Source organism: Podarcis melisellensis (assembly GCF_964234715.1).
Source record: "Podarcis melisellensis genome assembly, chromosome: 5".
NCBI classification, from domain to species: Eukaryota; Metazoa; Chordata; class Lepidosauria; order Squamata; family Lacertidae; genus Podarcis; species Podarcis melisellensis.
Window position 1 is genome coordinate 57,117,531 of NC_138537.1, and position 22,908 is coordinate 57,140,438.

At 39.2% G+C, this 22,908-nt stretch overlaps 1 protein-coding gene across 4 annotated transcripts in view; it reads left to right on the forward strand.

Moving 5' to 3' along the window:
* Positions 1–22,908, forward strand: part of DOCK1 (dedicator of cytokinesis 1) — a 383,360-nt gene that overhangs the window by 213,321 nt on the left and 147,131 nt on the right. For all 4 annotated transcript variants that reach the window (XM_081912599.1, XM_081912601.1, XM_081912600.1 and 1 more), the window contains exon 28: positions 17,596–17,697. In XM_081912599.1, coding sequence (XP_081768725.1) covers positions 17,596–17,697 — 102 coding nt within the window. The remainder of the gene's footprint in view (positions 1–17,595; positions 17,698–22,908) is intronic.

Genomic DNA, 22,908 nt, shown 5'->3' on the forward strand with positions numbered 1-22,908 from the left:
CTTCTCAGCACTCCCCCCTTTTCTTTGTTCCCAGAGCAAAACCAATAACACTTTCCTAAAACATCATATCCAATTTATTTCATTTTGCTCAAATCAGTTATGTCTGGCGAAGTTTAAATTCAATAACACTGGATTTTGAAACTACTGGTTATTTTCTCCACAAATATACCTTTTATATTTTCTAGGTGTTGAACTGACCAAAATCTATTATTACTTTTGTATGTTGAGGGACCTATGGCTATAAATCTTCTATCTTTCTTACCCATACTCAGAAAAACATTCATTCTGAGAAGTCTTGATTGCCATAAGTTGTATTTTTCAAGAGAAATGTAATATGGACGTTTAGAATCCAGTGGCTTTTGCATGTGGGTAAATTAACTTTAAAATTCTTCCCTTAAAAGATATTATTTTTTTCTTCAAGCACCATAAAATAAACAACTCAGTATTTTGCTGGTTATCTAAAATAAGGCATATCAGCTCTCCTTTCAGAACTCCAGTATAGCAAGCCTTCTCTTCATGCCCATGCTTGAATAATGTGGGATGGATCCAGTGACACGCCATGGCACTTATTTTTCATGTTAACAGCAATCTTCCTTTAGAGTCCCCATATGAACTAATCCTCTTTTAACTGAGAAGAAAGCCAAGATGAAAGTGTTTTTCACTTCCTCCAGACAAATTTACCAAGTGCAAGTGGAAAAGTTTAACAATTTCTGGGTACATTTCAGAAATTGTCGCCATGCAGTCTGTTGAGTTCCCCAACAGTAGATGATACTTCTATTGTTCTCATTGTTTTCAGTGATCAATGCCTGGCCTGCACCTTATTTGCTAATATGGTATTCATGGTGATTTCATTCTGAGATGAACCCGGAACCTCAAAGTATCTCAGTGGATGAGGCATTTCATATGCACAGCACAGCAGACAAAGATCCCTTCTTTGATTGTATCTCAACCTCTTGTTTTTTAAGTGCTCAGCTTGCTGCAAGTAAACCGTTTTCTTACATTTAAACCCCCAGAGATATTTCTTAAAACTTTTCATTTCAGCGTTTACAACACTGAGTGCTTTTATTCACAGCTCTGTTTCTCTTGCTAGAACATCTAATTTTCTTTTCGATTTTGGTTATCTTGGTGAAAATGCATCACATTTTTCTTTTCCCCTCACTTCTCCAGCAATCTATCAAAAGGGTACCTTATTCCCCTCCCTCCTATAGACCACAAATTATAGAATAGACTAATTTCAGTGAACTTTGGGAAGTTACACCAATATAAGAAGATAAAAAAAATACTGCTTTTTAGTGAGTTCTCTGGGGTATATTTGAAAGAGGACTGTCTGACCTATAAATATAAAAATGTCCAAATATAGCTTTGGGTCAATCTTGTAACACCACTGTTGCATGGTAGTTACAGAGGGAAAGTGCCCTTTCCCCTTTAAATCTCTTTTACTGTTTTCTTGAGATTTTGATGAAAAACACAGTAGCAATTTGGACAGGGACCTAAATTATTGTTTTCTGAGATGACAGATTGATGGGCTCACTCACATAGCTACAGCTCTCAAAGGGTTCAGAGTAATGCAAGTGACCTGTTTTACCCATACTTCCCTCTTTCCTATTCCTTGCAGCAATATGAGTGGGTGGTGAAGACTTACTTAGACTAGGGCAGAGCTTTCCAAACTTTTCATGCTGGTGACACACGTTTTAGACATGCATCATTTTGTGACACGGTAATTCAGTTTTACTATCAAAGCGGAGGTTTGACTAACCCTTTTCCAGCCCTGGGAGGAGTGTGGGGATCATTCATGTGACACACCTACACACTGCAGCCGACATGCTAACGTGTTGTAACACCCAGTTTGGAAAGCTGTAGGGTTAGTCAATTTATTCCTAGATGATTCAGGCAAGGAAGCCTTGCCACAGGCTATAGGGTAAAGCAACATTTTAAATTTTATAGCCAAGTAAAATTTCTCTCTGAAAAAGGAAATTGTCTTAGTTGTTTAGTGCTAGTCTCCCAAACTCCACAAGGCTCTCTAGTGGACTAGTTGTGGAATATATTGAATTTCTCTATCCTTTAGTCTTACTCCCCACCCTTTTAGAGTACATTTGAGATCCTTTGGCATTTAGAAATGAAAGCATGTAAGTGATTCTCAATCAATGTAAATAGTCTTATCTTATGCCAAGGATCATATAACAGCTAGAAGTGGATTCCGGAAAAATCCAACCCACAAGGTTGAGTTAATGAGGGAAGGTATCTAATAGGTGATTCTGGAGGTGAACATAAGTTGAATTTATTTAGTACTGTTTTAAAATATTTTTTCATCTGATATAAGATAGTGCCATGTCAGGCCCTCCCGCTAGGTAGACCGGGGCAACTGCTTCAGGTGACAGATGCTCCTAGGTAGGGTGCACCAGTGAGCCTTTGAAGGGCAGAACTGTATATGCCAATAGACTTGCCTGTGTCATCTAAGCCAGTTAGTGATTTCATCAGTGTTGAAGTAAGAATCAGCTGCCAGTATGGTTGGATTTTGTACATGGGCTGGGAGATGGGTGCCATCTTGTCGTTCACCTCAGGTAGCAAATGCCTTGGGGCACTCCTAGATGGTGCTGTCTAATTTCCTGGTGAGTCCTCAGTGCAGAAGAGAATTCTGAAGGCCTCGAGGTTGTCACATACAGTGGTATGTCAGGTTAAGTACTTAATTCATTCCAGAGGTCCGTACTTAACCTGAAACTGTTCTTAACCTGAAGCACCACTTTAGCTAATGGGGCCTCCTGCTGCTGCCGTGCCGCCGGAGCACGATTTCTGTTCTCATCCTGAAGCAAAGTTCTTAACCTGAAGCACTATTTCTGGGTTAGCAGAGTCTGTATCCTGAAGTGTATGTAACCTGAAGTGTATGTAACCTGAGGTACCACTGTATTTAAATCCTTTAAACTTTCCATAGTCATATTATGTGTCAACTCTTAATTTTTGAAGGCTTTTCTCCTTGGGAAAGGATTCTGCAATTTCATTTGTCTCCTAAAAGAACCATTCTCACCTGTGACTTTTATTGTTGTTGTTGTTGATGATGATAATTCATTTACTAATTTACCACGAAGCGTTAACACTGCAAAATTAAAAACAAGATTTGCTGCTAAACCTGAATGAAAAAAGTACTGTCTGTAATGTGGTATGAATTTTTATTGCATTGGCTGAGTCTGTTTTTCAATTCAATTTGTACGAGTCTCAGTGGCACAGTTTGGTTTTGATCTCAGCTTTATGAAAACAAAATAAAAGTGCATTCTTTGTTTCATGTTTGACAGAAAAGTTTAGGGGGGAAAGCCCAGTTGAAAAGCAGCATCATTCCCCAAAGAAAACAAACAAACAAAAAATAGCTCAAAATGAGCTGAAGTTCTTTATTAGAGACACTCCCTCCCCACAAATCAGCACTTGAAAACGATAGATGGAAAAAAGAGCAAGAACATTTTTCATACGTCGTCTAATAAACTGTTCATTGCATTAAAGCAAGTAATGCAAGTTGATTAAAACCATCCTTGGGTTTATTCTAGTTGTGGAACTCTGTAGTTAATAACTGGGATATGATAACAACATGCTCTATAACCCACTGAATAAGATTTTCGTGTACTGAATGCTCCATTCTTTAAAATGGCTTTATACTTTTAGACAAGCTAAATTATAGGCATAATTTTCCATTTCTACTTTAAAATTTAATCCTTTTGATACGCTACCTTATCTTTCTGTAGAGCAATATTGAAGTAAGAGAAAGGTCAATCTTAAAAGGCATTAATGTAGTGATATGTGAAGCAGATGAAAACATTAAAACATATTGGAGAATATTGTTCACATAATATTTTGTAGTTATTTATCTGAAAATGTCTTTGTTGAAAAGACAATATTGAAAATTTCTGTTATGATTCTGGATTAGAACTTGGCAGGGTAAAATCTGTTCAGCGGCCCAATTCTGAAGGGGTACTTTCAATTATTTTGTGGGAGTACAACTGTGGCGGGGGAATTTTTTTTTAAAAAAGAATGGTTTTTAAAAGGTGTGAAATCAGGTAATGTTGAGGGCAGTTTAACAGTGGGGTAGTTTAATAGTGTGGTAATGCAAAATGAAATATGTAGGCAGATTGAAAAAGGCTGCAGCTTCCAAAAAGGCCTGGTGAGTAGCAAAGGGCAGCCCACAATTGGAAACTCTCTTGTCCCAAGGTTTTCAGCAGTGAGTTGCTTTAATTCCCACGGGATTTTCAGGTTGAAGCCTATTTTTTTAATCACTCTGTTCATTTCAATGGAGGTATCATTCCAATTGAAGGAAAGTTTAAATAAACAAACTTTTTAAAAATAAAAATATGCTTTTATGGAAATGTGCATTCTTCGAATTTAGCCACCTGTGTTCCAAAATTCCACTTTCCAGTTGGCTATAAACAGGAAAGGAAACAACTGGATATCGCTTCCAAAAACCGAGGCAATGACACACTGCTGGAAACTCCTTGAATTTAAAATTCAAACTTGCTATAACTTAGAGCACTATGAGTGCTAGAAGGGATGATGCAGCATTCATTTTAGGCTAGTTTTTCTTGATCTTCTTTTATATTGTTATGGACTCTTGCCTCACCATTCTTTTGCTGTGTAGATTGCCGGTTAATAGCCCAGAATAATCTGCTGATGGGAACTAATGGTTGGATGAGAGTTGGCAATCTCCCTCTCTATGGGAACAAGATACCCATCAAAGTTTGGAGAAGGTGACAACTCCATTAAGCTAAAGGAACAGGTGTGGGTGGGTGGGTGTAGACAGACAGTTTGCAGTTTGTAAAGTACAGTGGCAGAGAGTGAGAGTGAGAGTGAGATGGCTGAAGGCACTTTGAATTTACGGCCTTTCTCTCTGGGAACCTGATGTGGGCTTGCAAATTTATTGCATTCTTGGAGCTCATGCTATCAGTGTCGTGTAGTGGTTAGAGTGTGTTGGACTAAGATTGGGGATACCCATGTTCAATCTCCACTTGGCCATGAAGCTCATTGAATAACCTTGAGTCAGTCTTTCATGCCTAACAGTTGGCAGCTGTATGCCTTAAGAGACAGTGGAGTGCATGTGTGTGTGTGGGGGGGGGGTGAAGTCCCATTGGCTACCTTCACCTGGTTTAGCTGGCCAATTGAAGCTATTCTGGGTGTGGCCACTGTCACATGCTGACATCTTCTAAGAGCCACAGGTGAGTGCAGGGTGGGGACCAAAGGTGGACAAAATACCCCAGAAGGAGCACAGTGTGGCCTGCACCAGAGGTATTGCCCCTCCCCTAATACCTCACACATCTCACAGTGGTGATGTTGAAACAAAATGGGGGAAATACCATCTACGCTGCCTTCAGCTCATTGGAGGAAAGGTGGGTTGTAAATGTTAAAAATACATATTGCAAGTACATAATTTTTAAAACTGAAATAAACAGATAACACAACTATTATTTTTTTAAGCAACAACCAAAAGTCTCCAGTTCTTCACCATGTAAAGGAAACTGGAGTGAGGTACCATTAACCCCAGGAACTTCTCGCCACTTGAGAAAATGGGGAGCATGCTACTCTATACAGTGGTATCTCGGGTTACAGACACTTCAGGTTACAGACTCCACTAACCCAAAAATAGTACCTCGGGTTAGGAACTTTGCTTCAGGATGAGAACAGAAATCGTGCGGTGGCGGCACAGCAGCAGCAGGAGGCCCCATTAGCTAAAGTGGTGCTTCAGTTTAAGAACAGTTTCAGGTTAAGAACGGACCTCTAGAATGAATTAAGTTCTTAACCCGAGGTACCACTGTATATGGCAGGGTAGCTGCTCCCCTGTCTCCCAGAAAACCCAACAGCCTCAAAGAGCAGCAAAAGAGAAGTCCAGGACAGAGAGCTGTTGTCAGCCCCCAGGTAGAACCCCACTCCTACCTTCCTAGGGACTAGTCACAAGTTTGTGCACTCCAAGGGGAAAACAAGCAAGAAGCAGCACATCCTAAATAGCTCCCTCCCACACACAAACACACACACATACATGCGTACATACATAGAGAAGGATGGAGAGAATGCATATGAGCATCCACTATTCAGACAGTAAACATAGGTGGACCAGTTTCTAGTGTCATTTTGAAAAAATACCATGCCACTGAACATGGTGGAATTGTGCTAATACAGGTGTTTTAAGAAATGAGTCCTCTTTAGATACACACACGTATACCTGTTCAGTCATCATATCTGTGAAAAATTCACAGCTGTATCAAGTGAGGGCTTAAAGGGACATGCAAATTTGCCTCACTGTCATACCTTCTACTGAGATATTTAAGCCTCAAATCACAGTATTACTAGTTCCTCCACGGAAAGGAAACATGTTGCTTTGTTTTTCTTGCATTTTCTGTCTCAACAATACATGCAATCAATGTATATGCAGAGGCAAGCAAGTAAAGCAGTAGAGCAAATTACAGCCATATTTTATATGCTGTTTTCATAGTGCATAGGAAGCTTACAGATGTCTCTGTGGAAGCATATGCGAAAGAGTTCAAAAACAATCCCTGCAAAGCTCTTTGGTTCACAAAGACTTGTCTATTAGTTAAAGTCCCAGATGATGTGTCATCCATACAACTGCAATGCTTTAGCAAGCATTTTGAAAATCCAGTACAAGCATCAATGGGAAGGAATGCAAAAGGGAATGTTTTTATTGTGCTGGTTTGTGTATGTGATGATGCCTTATGCATATTTTGCCCCATTTGGATGATTTTACACTGTCTTTGTATGTGTTGTATATTGCAAACTCTTTGCAATACTGACATTCTGAATCATATCCTTCTACATATTTTCTGTAGGATTCCTCTAGGATTGACTGTCAGCACTGATTTATATAGTGCCTTTTACCGTCAAAGCAGTTGTGATAGGTGTAGTAATATATTTTTTACTCATAACATTGTAAGTTGAAGTAGTGGTATTAATGATTTCTAGTGGGAAACTTAAGGTAGGGAACATAAGAACTTGCCTGAGGCTCTATGAGGAATTGTTCTTTTAGGCTTAGAATGTAGGAGTTCTAGGCTTTATGTTGTTTACTCAGATCAATATTTTTGGGCTTCTCTTTATGTTGTTTTGGGTGGATTTTTTTTTAATATGTGCCTCAGTGAGGCTTTGCTTCTGTGGATAAGATGGTCAGGACACTGATTCAACAAAGCCCTGAAGCGATGCTAGAAGCACATTGATGCCACTATCTATAGTAGGAGATTTCGTAAGTGGCTCTTATATTTGCTGCTACACAAAGAACAGTAAGAACAGTACACTACTTGTGTGTGAGCCTACTCCTGACACCTTTTTATACCAGACCAGTCCCCAGCCATAAGTAATCAATGACAGTGGCTAAGCCTCCCGTTTTATACTATGTACCTTTCCTAACGGGCAAAGTATCTGTACAGGCATGAGTGTGTGTTTGCATGTGTTTATTCACACACACACAAATACACAATTTTGCTACTATGTGTTAGGGCTGGGCGATAACCTGGTTTTCAGTATTGCAATATACCACCAGCTAAACTTTGCAATATACCAATATAGCATGATATTTGAAATAAGGATGGAGCCAGTGCTTTTTTTCTGGGGGTACGCAGGGGTATGCATACCCCTAAACATTTTGTGAATCTAAGTTTGGCCTCATTGAGGGGCAGTATTTCAATATGCATAGGAAAATGAGAGTATCCCTAAACATTTTTTTAAGAAAAAAAAAGCACTGGATTGAACTAGGTAAAAGTATTGGCTGGCTTCACAGTTTTTCCTACATTGTGATTTTTGCTGGTGCCTGCTCTTATAATTTGCTGCCTCCCTGCACGAGGCAGCAGAGTTAACAAGGGCTGCAGGAATCAAGAGAAGTATTGGCTGGCTTCATTTTTTTTCCCCACATAATGATTTTTGCATAGCACACACACCCCATGATTCGCAATATATTGCCAAGTCAAAAGCCATCAATCGGTTTTGGACGATATATTGATATATTGCCCAGCCCTGCTATTGCTTATGATAGTTGCACAGTAACATCATGGCTGTTATCTCTAAATGAACATTACCATGAGAGTAAAGGAGGCAAAACGAAATCACATGTGATTTGGTCTAATACAGCTAGGTGTGTGTATAGCTTAATCAGACTCAGCAAAAGAGGGATCAAGGTGTTGAAACAGGAGCCTAGACATTAAATAAAAGCAGAAAGAAGAGCAAGGCAGAGATTACAGGGTGTGCTAAAGAGAGGCAGGATCTAAACAGAGCAAGGGAGTTCAGAACTGCTACAACAGGTGTTTGACCGTGGCAAAGATATAGTAAACCTATGCATCAGCTACCCATTTATTCTGTGCTACACCTCTTTTCTCCTTGTTTTATAAGCTTTATAAATCAGAATGCATAAATAGAGAAATAAAATGACCTGTCAGCCACCCAAATTCACTTGAGACTTGGTTGTAGTAATTGAGTCCTGCGGGATTAGCGGCAGGCCACGGAACCTTTGCATCTTTCCATCCTCTTCATTGTCCCAAACTGTGGTGGTGCAGCAATTTATTTTTGAATGTTATATCCAGCCTCACAGACTGAAAATAGGATTTCAATCTTATGTAAGTTTTGTGGTAGAGAACCTGTCAGCTGCAACTCACTCGCTGAGACGAGATCTTAAACGTGATCCTCAGCAAGCACAACATGCTTATTCGTGTGGCATTCCACATGTTCAGCTACACATTTGAACCAGGCTCTCAGCTACTGTGTGTGAGTCTTTGGCATGCAAGAATGGGCAACCAGCCCACACCATGGGAGCTCTGGGGTGTCCTTGGGAAGTATGAAATAGTAAATGCAGGTGGGAAAGGTGTATGTGTGTATGATTGTTGTTGCATTTAAATTCCAGCTTTTGATATTTTACTTTTGTTCTAAAGTCAGATATTTTATATAGAGAAACTAGGTCACTTTTTATTATTCAACTTTTTCACTTTGTCCAGGCAGAATTGAATCCAGAGAGATTAACTGTAACAGCTGTGCAAAAATAACACATATCAGGAATGTTTTGTTTAGCATCCATTAGGAAAGCGGCGGTTATGAAACGAGTCCTTTTCCGATGAACAAAATACCTTGAAATTATTTGTGTATTCTTTAGGTATTCTCCCACTTCATCTCTGAAAGTGTTACCCTGTCAATTGCATTTAGCAGAGAATCTAGTTTAAATTAATGGGTGCCATCAGTGAAACATTTTAATATCAACATTATTATTGCTTTTTTCTGTTTGCTACACAATTATGTGCCCTAAATTGTTTGATGCACTGCTGTGATCAGTTTGTGCATCATTCATCAGAGTGACCCAACTCAGCCATTAAGTTGAAGGTGATTTCTCTGTTTCATCATTTCATCATCATTGTCTAACCCCCAGCATCTGAAGAAGAAAAGTGGGACATTCTAGGTATTAAGAGAGCAGTTAACATTTTCCTCTTCAGTCCAGGTATTTTTTAGGATAGACACTACATTGGTGGTAACTACAGCCAGAATGACAACAAAGTAGATAAAAGTCATGCATTCTAGAAGCCTTGAAGCCTCTAGGGGTTCTCACACAGCTCAGAATACAACCTACTCTTAGGGGCCAGGCAGTCCTGGGCTTCCTGGAGGGCAGCCGTTCCTATTGTTGATGAATTACAAGATAGAAAGCTTCACTTGAGGTTGTTTTTAAATATACTAGATAATATTTATGTGTTCTGTTTTGGAAGCCATCATGGAACCGTCATTGGTTGAGGCTGCAACACTATACCCAGTGGGACTTGCTTCTGAATAGTTGACATGTATAGAATAGCACCGTTAAAATCCAGTGCTGTTTGTACCACACTTGTAGCGGTGTATTGTTTTGGTACCACCCATCTCACAGAGTGGCACCTAAGAAAATATGGAAAACTGTCAACCTGTCTTCACCCACCTCTCTTTCTCAAGTGCAAGGGGGGTGCAAGAACTACGTGGATCATGGAGGAAAGTAATTTGTCTCACTCAGTTCTACTGAGCACAGTTTCTTTCTCAGCATCATGTGTTTTTTTGTTTTTGTTTTAATTTGAAAAGGCTGGTTTATCTGAGTATTCTACACACCTTGTTCAGAAGAGAAAGGCCGGGCAGCGGGGAGGGATAACTCCCCATCTCCAGTGTCTGAGGTCTTCTTTGTTTTGCTCATCTTGGCTTCTTCAAGTTAGGCTTATCAGGAATTAATAGTGAGCAGTGGCTATTTACAGCTTGGAAGAGTTCATTTGGAGGCTGCATGGAGGGCCATGGTGTTTTTACAAGCAGTTTTTATTCAGTTTTGTTAGATAGTCTGCTTCCCACTGGTCTGAGTAACCAATTTGTCTTGTAGACTGCCGCTTGAGAGAATCTGAGGACAACTTATAGGTCAATAGCCAGTTGGCCACTACACACTCAGATTTCAAAGTGACAATGACTCTTTTATTTTTTAGCTGTCAGGTATCAAATTTTAGTATACACTAGACTTGAAAGGTAAATGTTACGTCCTTATCTTTCACAAAGCCAGCTCTGCAATTCCCTGGAACTCTCCAAAGTTGTTTGAAGTGTCACAAATTAAAGTTCTGACATCTGCTTGACGGTAAAAGATACATAGCTTTGTTCGAATGAAATCAACCAAGTTAAAGCAATAAAAGGGCGGGTGCACTTCAGAGTGCACAACACTAAGTCATCTCAAGCTACTATTTTAATTGGTAACAAAATGCAGAAACAAAGTTGAATAAAAGTCCCTTTTGTTGATAGCACCAAACATATTTGTCAGTTCAAAATTCAACCCTCCATTTCTTAAATTGGAAAGTGGGGCATGATGTGTATACTTGCTGTTTATAGAAAGGGTTCTGGGAATATCGGGAACAGGAAAGGATAAGTTATATATAAAAGCAATATTTTAAAAGCACCACATATAAATTGGTTTCACAGCAGATGATGCAAAAAAAGAGAGTCCCTAATTAATAAATTAAGCAACTATTTTAGGTTGCCTTTCAGGGCATAGCATACATAAAATAGTCATTAATAATAAAATAATAAGCAGCCAGTTTAAAACATCATATCATCTTAAGTTTGTAGTCTGAGCTGGCAAGACCTGTTTTCTCCACCTGAAGCCTGCAATTTTTAAAAAAGAGATGTGCCAATATACTGATGTGCCCCAGAATCCCTTTCATATGTTGCTATTTGCAAATATTGCACCATCCCATATAGCTCATGAGTTGTGTTCAGTATCCTTTTCAGCACTCTAAGGGAACTTGGAACACAACTCTCATTTGGTGCATCCCCACTACGCCTAATAAATATTGCTGTCTCAAGCAGTTGCTTGGGTTACTTGTGCAGTGGTGATCTGCTAGAAACTGTGCATGCTTGAGGAAACAAGCAGATCGCATCAGAGCTAAGCTTTCTTAAGTAGGGTTTGGGAACTGTAAATAGTCTCAGCCCTGTTTTGCCTGCAGTTCTGCTTGCCAATTATTGAGAGTTTTAGTATCATATTGATTTAATATTCAGAGCACACTGAAGTACACCTCTAAATTCCTTCAGCTGGAGCAGCATCATGTCACTGCGTTTCTCAGAGGGGTTTTAGCTCAAGCTAGCAGGTATTTCATTTCTGAAAGGTGAGGGGGCCACATTAAACCTTGAAGGCCACAGCTGTTGACTTCAAAACACGTTTCCTTCATTCTCGATGGGGAAAAGCACTCTACACATGCTCAGGGGTACTCCCATTATTATTTGTTTGCATGTCTTGCAGCTTTCTCTGGTTTTGAACAGTCTGGGGAAAGAGATATGGGGAGTTCTGAGATTAAGCAGAAATTCAGAGTCTCACTTAGAAGAATGAGCAGGGTGGTCCCCAATGTAACAGGGCAGGCTTAACACAATTTGAAGTAAGTGAAATGAGAGCCCTTAAGTCCATAGTCTACAATAATTTAAATGAACCACTGATATTAAGCCTGGATACCAGCTATTGGTGTTACTGTCTAAATTACGTTCAACCAAATTTAGAACTGTAACGATGTGGATTATATTTCATCAGCCTACCCACTGGAGAGCAATAGCAAGTAATGTTTTATATCTTTAATTTTTCTAAAATCTTGAGTTGGTTTTACTACTTAATTGGATCCATAGCATACTAATGTGCTGTTTTGCCTCTCCCATCCCCTTAATATAGCATATTGCTCTAGGCAGAACAAAGAAAAATCTAATTTTCTGAAAATCAATTTCAATTTTACACTAGGAGTAATTGTAAAGGTGCATTTATGTAGCCACAACAAAGGTCAACATATGGCCTTCTGGCATCCGCATACAGTTATTCCCTGTTTATCAAAAGAAGCAATGTTAAACTTTAAGTGCTTCACAAATGTCCATACTTGCAAAGTGTGGAATTCCATACTCAAAAGGTACAAATATAATAAAGTAAATGGACATAAATGAACAGAGTATCAGTAGTTGAGCCATTGTAGCACGGCAATGTTAATGGATAGGGCATATAATTTGTCATATAATTAACAATGTGACCCTGAACCTTCAACGATACAGCAACTAAATAACTTTCTCTCCCAACTGAGATAGTTGAAATATCAAGATTACTTAAATTGTGTTCCATGATGTACTGTGCCTTCAACCAGATCTTAATAGAAGCAAGAGTAATTCAGTCTTAATAACTTCTCTGTGGTGGGAGAAGGATCAATATCTCAGCCCATTTAAAAAAATGTTGACTTCTGTCCATAAAGGATTCTATTACAACCTGGATTATACAGTTTATTTGAAATGGATTTTTGGGTGGAATGTAATTCAAATATATAAATTACAAAACCTCTCTCCCTTCATATCGCTTCCTTGCAAGAATTGAAAATAGCAACAATTACATTAAGTCAGCTTCATAGATCATTGCTGTTCAACAAAGATTATATTTTGCTTTGCAAATTCACATTCACAAATAAACTGCATTCTTTGTATATAGACAAAAAATGTATTTAGACAAAAAAACAAATGGGAGAAATTGACAACTTAAAGGCTATTTTTTGGAGTATTTTCATATATAAAGTGTTTCATGAGATATAATCCTGGCAGTTTTAGTTATTGGAACTGTATAACTTGGTCATCTCTGCAAAATGTATCTACAAATTAGGATCAGCTGCTATATACTATGAGACACTTCCAGACATCTACAGATATGTCATTTCTTTTAGCATCATTAAAGAGCATAGTTAATGAGCAAGTTACACACTAAATAAAGCAAAGCTAAGTGGGGGAAAATAGTGATTCTAGAATAATTAAAATAGCTCTATTCAGAAGATGTCCCATAGGAGGGAAAATGCAAGGGATGGAGGTCTTCCTGGATTAGGATACTTATTGTAAGTGCTTCTTGTAATTATTGTATTACAATAGAAATTGGAGCAACAATTATATTTCTGTATTCTTGGCACAAAGCTTGTTTTCAGCAATAGTTCCCCATTAAATCATTCTTTCTAACCAGCAGGTTTTGTCTGTTGTTTGAAGGAGGAACATAGCCAGTTTGAAAACCCAAACAGGCAATATTTCTGTGGTTTAATTTTACATACTTTGCTTTTCATCGGAACTGAAAATCAAGGACTTCTCTTTGTAACCAGTCAGATTATAGATATAAGGGCTTTATAGATACACTTAGCATTGAGATACATGTGTCTGTGCAGCATTTGAAATGAATTTCCAAAATTAACAACAGTGTTGGGATAAAAAGACCCCATTGTGCAATACATATGCCTCAAATTATAAAGTGAAGTACAGTATAAATGTGTTATGTAAACAAAAGGTTAAATCTGACAGCAGGTTCAATTGTGTCTTGAATGCTACAATAAAAATTAAATTAGCATCAAACACCAGTTTCTTTGACCTGAATTACACTGTCCTAAGTGAAATAGAAGAAAATGGAATATTTTTATGTTGTAAAAACTAGTACTTACACTCAAGGGAAATCTATTTCTGTGTTCCTTTATATGTATTTTTCAATGCTTCTTGCAATATAACAACACCTATAATACACATTATAGAAGATCAGAAGCATAAGAGAGGGAAAGGCAATGGGTGAATTCAAAGTAGTGTTAAGGAGAATGTTCCAACAGCGCAGGCATTTCTGTGTGTGGGTGGGGACTTGTACTGGCTCCCTCTAGCACAACTCTTGAGCTTGATGCAGCCCAGTTAATGCAGTGGATGGTATTCAATTCAGTTTTAATTTAAATGGGTCTACTCTGAGTAAATGGGGACGCGGGTGGTGCTGTGGGTTAAACCACAGAGCCTAGGGCTTGCGGATCAGAAGGTCGGCGGTTCGAATCCCTGCGACAAGGTGAGCTCCAGTTGCTCGGTCCCTGCTCCTGCCAGCCTAGCAGTTCGAAATCTCATCAAAGTGCAAGTAGATAAATAGGTACCGCTCCGGCGGGAAGGTAAATGGCGTATCCGTGTGCTGCTCTGGTTTCGCCAGAAGTGGCTTAGTCATGCTGGCCACATGACCCAAAAGCTGTACGCCGGCTCCCTTGGCCAATAAAGCGAGATGAGCACCGCAACCCCACAGTCGGCCACGACTGGGCCTAATGGTCAGGGGTCCCTTTACCTTTACTCTGAGTAAACCTTATTTGAATACCACCCTTGCCGTCAACCCTTAAGTTCCTGAGTGGGAAGGAACATGTGCACCCAGTTGTTGGTATCAGCATTAGACATATTTCCATAGACATCTGAGGGCAGCCCTGTATCGGGAAGTTTTTAATGTCTGATGGTTCAGTTGTGTTTTTATATTCTGTTGGAAGCCACCTAGAGTGGCTGGGAGGGAAACAGTCCAATAAGCAGAGTACAAGTAATAAGTTGTTGTTGTTGACATTCAGAACAGAACGGTTTGCAACTGACATTTCCCGGGAGCAAAGAGAACATATGACAGGCAAAAGTCTATCCTGTGGTTGCCATATGGACTTATTAGCTAATTTTTGCTCAGAAACCAGGCGTGCCAAGAGTCACCAACTGCTATTCAGGCAAGAACGTTAACAAGGGAAGATCAATCTGGCTCAAATTTCGTATGAATGGTTGTGTTCACCACTTGGTTCTAGCCTTGAATATCTCCCTGTGGCATCTTTTCCTTCAACTCTTCTCCCATCGGGTGCATTGTCTTTTTTATTTGTAAGCTTGGTTGGTAGGGCAGCTCTTCTTTATTCCCATGAGCTGCTTTGTGATATCATAATTGTCTGAAAAGCAAGATTAAAATGTGGGAAATAAGTATTACCCAGTGTAGGGTGGTCCGGATCTCCTGCCTTCTGTTTCCAAATTAATTGAGGAGCAGTTAGAAAACCACAACCCACCCACCCCCGCTCCTCCATGTTCTGTTCTGCTCCTAGTGAAAAAGTAAGCTAGGACAGATGAGAGACCCGTGTTTCTCTGTGTGTGTGTGTGTGTGTGTGTATGTGTGTGTGGTACTTGCCAAAAGCAGAAAAGCTATTGGAAGAAAGTACACAATGCTAATTAGGCTAACCAGATTTGAGGGCCTGGATTATGACAATTTTGGCCACACCTCCATATAGTGCCCAGAGTGGCTAGGGAGGTCCGGCAGATGGGTGAGGTATAAGTAATTTATTATTGTTATTATTTTATACCTTACTTTCTTCACTAATTGAAGTACATTCAGCATATTTATTTTTAATAGGATTGCATGGTTAGTCTTAAGGTGAGCATTTACCCTGGTTTTGTTTGCAGGGATATTAGATAATGTTGCCTATTTACTGAACGGTCATTCTAATTTGTTTTCAGGGAGGTAAGATGACCTTGCATCAAGCAAATGTTATCTCACACTTTCCAGTGCATTTTCACATCACTTTCCTTATTGTAAAAAAAACCAGTCTTTGGGAGGGGGAAACTGGTATTGTTGCACCAAATCAGCTTTACTTGAGCAACCTTAATTTGCTGGTATGTTATTGAACACCATCCAAAAATAGAGAAAGTATGGAAGTGCCTTCATTTGCCTCATCCCTGAACTCTTTTGATGCAATCAGGTTTTTTTTAAAAAAATAAAAAACAACTGTGCCGTAATGAACTCATTACCATCTTTACATGTTATCCTTTTACCCATTTTATAGAAGTCAGGTTTTCTTAAAAAAATGTTTTTTTTTATTCTCCATTTCTACAGAACTATAACAGTTAGCTAATGGGATTAACCTATTCATCTCTCTAGCTCTTAACCATGCTAATTAATAAGATTTTTTTAATGTAATTGTCTCTCTCTGCAATGATTCATCTTCTTTATTTGCTTATCAGCATAATCGTAGTAATTCCCATAGAGAAATACTGTGCAATTACAAAAGAGAGGATTAGGATCTCTTGATAAATGCTGAAGGTATTGGCAGATGAAGGAGAGGGTTTGTGTTTACACACATTAATCTTAAATAATTAGCCATTTAAAGAGAAAAGAAGTCACAAATGTACATGAGAGATAAGTCCGTTTAAGTATCTTTCTTTAGTATTGATACACTTGAAGAACTCCATACAGTCTAAGCTTCCATTCATATAGAAAGTTTGCATATTATTTTCCCTCAGGCCCCATATTAATCTCTTGGTTGTTGCCCTTCTTCATCATAATTTAAATTGCTAAACAAACAGAATTAGGCTAGCATATGCATATGATCAAAGCTGTTAACCAGAAACAGAAATAAATGTAGATAATTAGTCATTGAGGCCATGAGTTTGCAAATCACAACTGTACCCGTAACTTCTGAGTGTAGTCAGTAGCAAACAATTCCACTGTCATGAGGTTGTACCTTAAAAGAGTAGTTTTAGAAAATGCTGTAGTTATATCAGCACAGGAAGAAACTAATGTGTTTTGGTTTCATCTCATATGTGTGGATCAATATGTTTGCTATGCACGACATTACAATGATTGCGAGTTTTATAAATCCTGTGACCTTGCATATAAATATATCATAAAAAATTATAGATATTTCAAAGGATACTTCTTATAAGAATCATTTTATTGCCCTTATTTGACTGTGAGATTATGTGAGCCCTTATTGTTTTGGTAATTTTCCGGTAATACTTTGTAGTGAAGGTAGAAAGTACATTTTTGAATTTTATGCTATATCTAATTAGGAACAAAATATGCATGCTTTTGGATTGATTTGTCTGGATCTAATGGAGCTTTTGCATGAGCTGCAGTCACTTCCAGTTGTGCGAGAAAGGAAAGTTTTGGATGTTCTCAGACCAGGCACCCCCAAACTCGGCCCTCCAGATGTTTTGGGACTACAATTCCCATCATCCCTGACCACTGGTCCTGTTAGCTAGGGATGATGGGAGTTGTAGTCCCAAAGCATCTGGAGGGCCGAGTTTGGGGGTGCCTGTCTCAGACTCTCTCTTGCATATGTTCCTTCCTGCATAGCAAATGCTGTTCTGGAGAGCCTTCTGAACTCCAGGATTCTCTTTTGAGTTTATAGGATCCAATGGTTTCATGGGAGAATGAGTTTTGGGTTATATTAAGGAATTTCTTTAAAATATTCTGACTTGTACGTTTTGCAACATGCCTACAGGAGTTTCCGGAGTACAGCTGTGTCTTGTGTTGCATATTTACTTATTTAACTGATAGTCTTTCTTCTTTTACAGGGAAACTTTGTTGCAAGCATGACAGCTATTTTAAGACAAATGGAAGACTATCATTATGCCCATTTAATCAAGACCTTTGGGAAGATGAGATCAGATGTTGTTGTAAGTTCAACCTGAAACTTTGTTTCCCCCTTTTTCCTGCATTGATGTTTGTTTTTGTTGCTATTTGACAAAGAAAGTTATAAAGCTTATATAAAAAAATTATGGGTGCCTCATGACCTGACATAAAAATCGATGAAGCATTGCTTGCCCCCAGAGTGAAGAGCAAATATTGTTTCATTGCCTTGATATTAAATGATGAAACAACTGATACTCAAGGAAAATCAGAATTTGAAAACATGGCTTAAGGAATTGGTGTTGGGGTGGGAAAACAAGATTTTATTCAGCTGAATCCTAGACCTAACCTTAAACCAACCTATAAACTTCAGTAGTTATTCTTGGGGTATTCCCTTGAACTTTATCTTCTAAGGTTTTTCAACTGGAATCATCCTACCTTGTTTTAAGTTGCTATTATATGCCAGATTTATTTACTTTGTTTAGTTAAATTCATTTTTATTTGTGCATCTGCCATTTTAAGCAATATAACCTCGCATGCTAGGATTAAATATATGTTTTATTGTTAATGCCCGTAATGAGTGAAACTCTTCAAGGTTCTTTATAATCTTTCTTTCTGAGTGCATAGTACAACTTAATTACAGCATAATAGAAGGGAATTTATAGCTAAGTAGATACCTCTCTAATGACCTGGAACTATCATTGCCATATGGCAAATGCATGCTGCAAAGTAACAACCAAACTTGTTGGCTGAGATCCATTAATTAGCAGATGACCTGAAGTCTGATCAACTGTGTTAGATTACAAATTCTGTTACCTAGGGGAGTTGGATTCTGTGGTACAGCATTTTAAAGAGTTTGAGAGAGAGTTGAATCTTCTGACAACATTGTGGAGGCAAAGAACAGACATAAGATTTCTCAGTTTATTGCAGATGTGATTCAGATATTCTCCAATTGTATCCATTTGCTTGAGCATATATATAATAGCAGAAGAATAAATAACCATTTTCTTAGCATAATCCTGCAGTCAAATCAATTAAACCATGGTGGTTTCTTTCTGTGTTAATGAACTATAGTTAGCGATCATTTCTGTAGTTGTTCCTTTTTGGGCTGGCTATTTCAGCTACAGCAAATCAGACTTAGTGCCATTTTACTAATATTTTGTAACCATGTGTCAGTAGTAAGGGTTTTTGAATAATAGGGCTAATTCTACAAAGACAGTTTCATATTCAACCTGTGAATGAAAAAGAAAAAACGCACACATTTACCTATATTATCAAACCCATGCAAAAAGTAAAAAACCAGTCTAGAATCCAACTAGGCTTCAAACTATATTTCTGAGGGTTGAAAGATTTGTTTATATTGGTTTTCCCCAAGGTAAAAAACATTACCTAAGCTTTGGAAATAAATCAACTATCTAAATTGTGTGTGTGTGTTTTTAATGACAGTGAAAGTAATTTGTCCTTACCATTCTAGGTAAGCAGCTTACAATCAAGAGATATATTTTTTGTTAAATGAATAAATTAATTAAAATATTTATTTTAAAGATTCATTCCTTGCCTTTCCACCAGTCATATCTCCATGTGGCTTACGTAGAAATAATAAATGAAAGCACTACCATAACTATATGCTGCCAAAGGCTTGAGAGAACAAAACATTGTGCACCTGGTATCTAAAAGATAGCTGGAAAAACTTAGAAAGGACCTAAGAGAAGGCCTTCGACGCCACTGAACTAGACTCTGAAGGTAGGGTCTCTGAACTAGGATCTCATCTGAAGTTCCTAGCAATTGAGCAGGTTTGTGTGACAGTAAGAACTTCAGAATGCTAGTCCAGGCTGTTTATGACTTACAGATGAAATCCAGCACTTTATTGTGCTGAGAAACAAAAGGGCAACTATTGACGAGCTTTGAGTACTGATACGAAAAACAAGTTACCTTCTTTCGAATGGAAAAAAAAATATTTTTCAAAAAAGTTGTTACAACCATTGCTCCAGTTATAGTGGTGCACAGTTGCTTTGACACTGTTCATGGCCTCGATCCCTTTGTTCCTCCTGGACACATGAAAAAGAAAGTGATTGTTTTATTTATGAATGATTATTTCACAATACAATACAGTGGTACCTCAGGTTACATACACTTCAGGTTACAGACTCCGCTAACCCAGAAATAGTGCTTCAGGTTAATAACTTTGCTTCAGGATGAGAACAGAAATCGTGCTCCGGCAGCGTGGCAGCAGCAGGAGGCCCCATTAGCTAAAGTGGTGCTTCAGGTTAAGAACAGTTTCAGGTTAAGTACGGACCTCCGGAACGAATTAAGTACTTAACCTGAGGTACCACTGTACTAGCTTCCTTTTATTTCAGGATTATCTGAGTGCACCAATTTCTTGAAAATTTTGGTTGCCACTTTTTTTGCATCTTTCCAAGCTCTACAATTCCTTTGAGATATGAGGCAACCTGAACTGTATATTATTTCTCCTGCCATTTCCTTAAATCAGGCCAGGGTAGCCAACATGCTGCATTTCAGATGTTGTTGGACTCTGACTGCCATCAGCCTGGGCTAGTATGGACAATGGTCAGGAATGTGGTAGTTTCAGTCCACAACAATTAGGGCGTCCCAGATTGGTACCCCTGATTTTGGCAATAATTGTGATACTTTTACAGCCCAGTTCTAAGCATATTTACATTAGGTCCTCTTGGATTCAGTGAGATTTATGCCCTCTGATTATACTTAGGACTTTCAGCTTTAGTTGCTCACATGAATTGTTATAGGAACATATTCTGCTGTTTCTGAGCCTGAAAAGAATTCGCTATGTAGATCCCATTCCGTCAGGGTCAAGCTTGTACTTTCATTTTAAGAGTTTAATTGCCCATTGTGTCCGTTTAAGTATTGCTTTGGAAGTCTGTTACCCTGACCCCAATACTATTGGGAAATGTGGAAATTACTTTCATTGCTGCTTTCTGCTATAAAGCAGTTGATATTTTGGCTTCATTTGGCCTCTTTTTCTTTCGTTTTGTAAACTCCATTTTATCCTGAAGACTACCACTAGTGGCATAAATGGAGCTAAATTCTTTCTGCAGCCTAGCACATATGTTCGCTCTTTCTCAAGTTAATGACCACTCCTGGGGGGAAATACCTACAGTGCACCTGACCGTTTCAACAACTATTGGCCAATGGCTAGTGTTCCTTCTTTGGGAAAGGTTGTGAATGAGTGATGGCCAGCCAGCTATCAGGTTTGGGGCCTGCTTTTGATAAGGAAACTGCCTTGGTCTTACCATGGGATAACTTCTGCTGAGACAGCGACGGGCAAAGTGTGATCCTGTTAGCTTTCCTGGATCCCTCAGTAGTTTTCAGTATCCTCAGCCATGAGATATCTCTCGGAGGATGTCCAAGTTGGGTGTAGGTGGTACTGCTCTTCAGTTCCACTCATACTGGGATGACCACCTTACTCTGCAGCATCTGTTCCCACAAGCCCCATGGTTTTCCCCCTCCCTAATGTGTCATGTTAACATCTACATAAATCTTCTAAGTAATTGGATATTGGATTAGAAGTAATTGGATATTGTCAGTGTACTTCTGATTCCAGTTCAAAGTATTGATGTTAACCTATAGAACCCTGCATTACTTGAGGCCACACAAGGACCGGCCCAACCATGATGCAAAATGAGACAACGGTCTTAGGCAGCAAGATCCAGAGGGGCAGCAGATCCAGCCTCCAAGGAGTGCATTGCCTGTGGCTGTTGCCACTAACAGCTGCGGCACGCTCCTTGGATGCCAGGTCTACCACCTCCTTGGTGCCCCCCTCTCATGCTGCTTACAAAGCCGCCTCTTGATGAATAGGGGCTGCTGCAGGTCTCCTCCTAGAGACAAAATGGTGGGGGCTGCCCTCTGGGCTCTCCTGGGTTCTGCAGCTGCCCTGTGTGATTCAGAGTGGGCCCCTTTCTCCACCCATGACAGTCTTTGATTTCCACTGCAACCATCGGGTAAGCTTGATTTGATTCCCCTCCTTGCTCATCCCTTCTTCCTTGGTAGGAAAAGGGTGTAATTTTGTGGGTCATCTCAGGTGCCAAAATGTCTTGGGCCAGCTCAGGGCCAGTCGATGTGCAGGAATGTCAACATCCCCAGCCAGGCCTTAAGATCTTGAGGCAGAATTCTCTTGGTGGTCCTGCCCCTGGTCGAGGTGTGGGTTAGTGGTACAATTCTTTCTTTCTTTCTTTCTTTCTTTCTTTCTTTCTTTCTTTCTTTCTTTCTTTCTTTCTTTCTTTCTTTCTTTCTTTCTCTCTTTCTCTCTTTCTCTCTCTCTCTCTCTCTCTCTCTCTCTCTTTCTCTTTCTTTCTCTCTCTCTCTCTCTCTCTCTCTCTCTCTCTCTCTCTCTCTCTCTCTCTCTCTCTCTCTTTCTTTCTTTCCAACCCTTCTCCCTTAGGTCCCAATGCAGGTTACAGCATTGAACAGCCTTCTACGGCAGCTGGATATGCCAGTTATGTGTCACATTGTGCTTATACTGAGTTAGTCATGACTGAATTGCGTTGACTGAATTTCTGATTCTACATTGTTTTAATGATTGTATTGTATTTGTAGTGTCTTATATGTTGATGTTGGATACATTGATATTGTTTAACTAGTTTTTAAGATACCCATAAGCTGCCCTGGAACTGTCAGTGATGACAGAGCTTATAAATTTAATCAACCCATCAGTATTACAGTATTGTAATACAGCGGTACCTCGGTTTTCGAGTGTCTCAGAAGCCGAACATTTCGGAACCCGAACACTGAAAGCCTGAAAGTAATTGCTTCCGTTTTCGAACATGCCTCGGAAGTCGAACAGATTCCACTGCATTTTTTTCTCCATTGACTTTGCCAACTGCCCTTTGCGCTTTGGTTGTCTAACGTTTCAGAAGTCAAACGGTCTTCTGGAACAGATTACATTTGACAGCCAAGGTACCACTGTATCCAGTAAGCAGTTGCATCAAAAAGTGGCCTTCTCACCAAACCCAGCTGACATGCTTAGTCCAGATAAGGTAGAATGATTATTAACACATAGCTTGTCTGTTCATGTGAAGGGTGTCCAACCTGTCCTGGATGGGATGGCAGTTCCCCCAAAGAACGAGGTTCAGGTTTGGCTGCTCTTCTTTGATCCATTTTTGTCCGTAGAGGCACAGAGGAACCCCTGCTGTGCTTGACCTCCACACCCACTTAAATGCGCTTTTGGTGTCCAGGCCTTTTACATCCCTGGAGCTTTCTAAATCTGTTTAAGCCATTGTTTT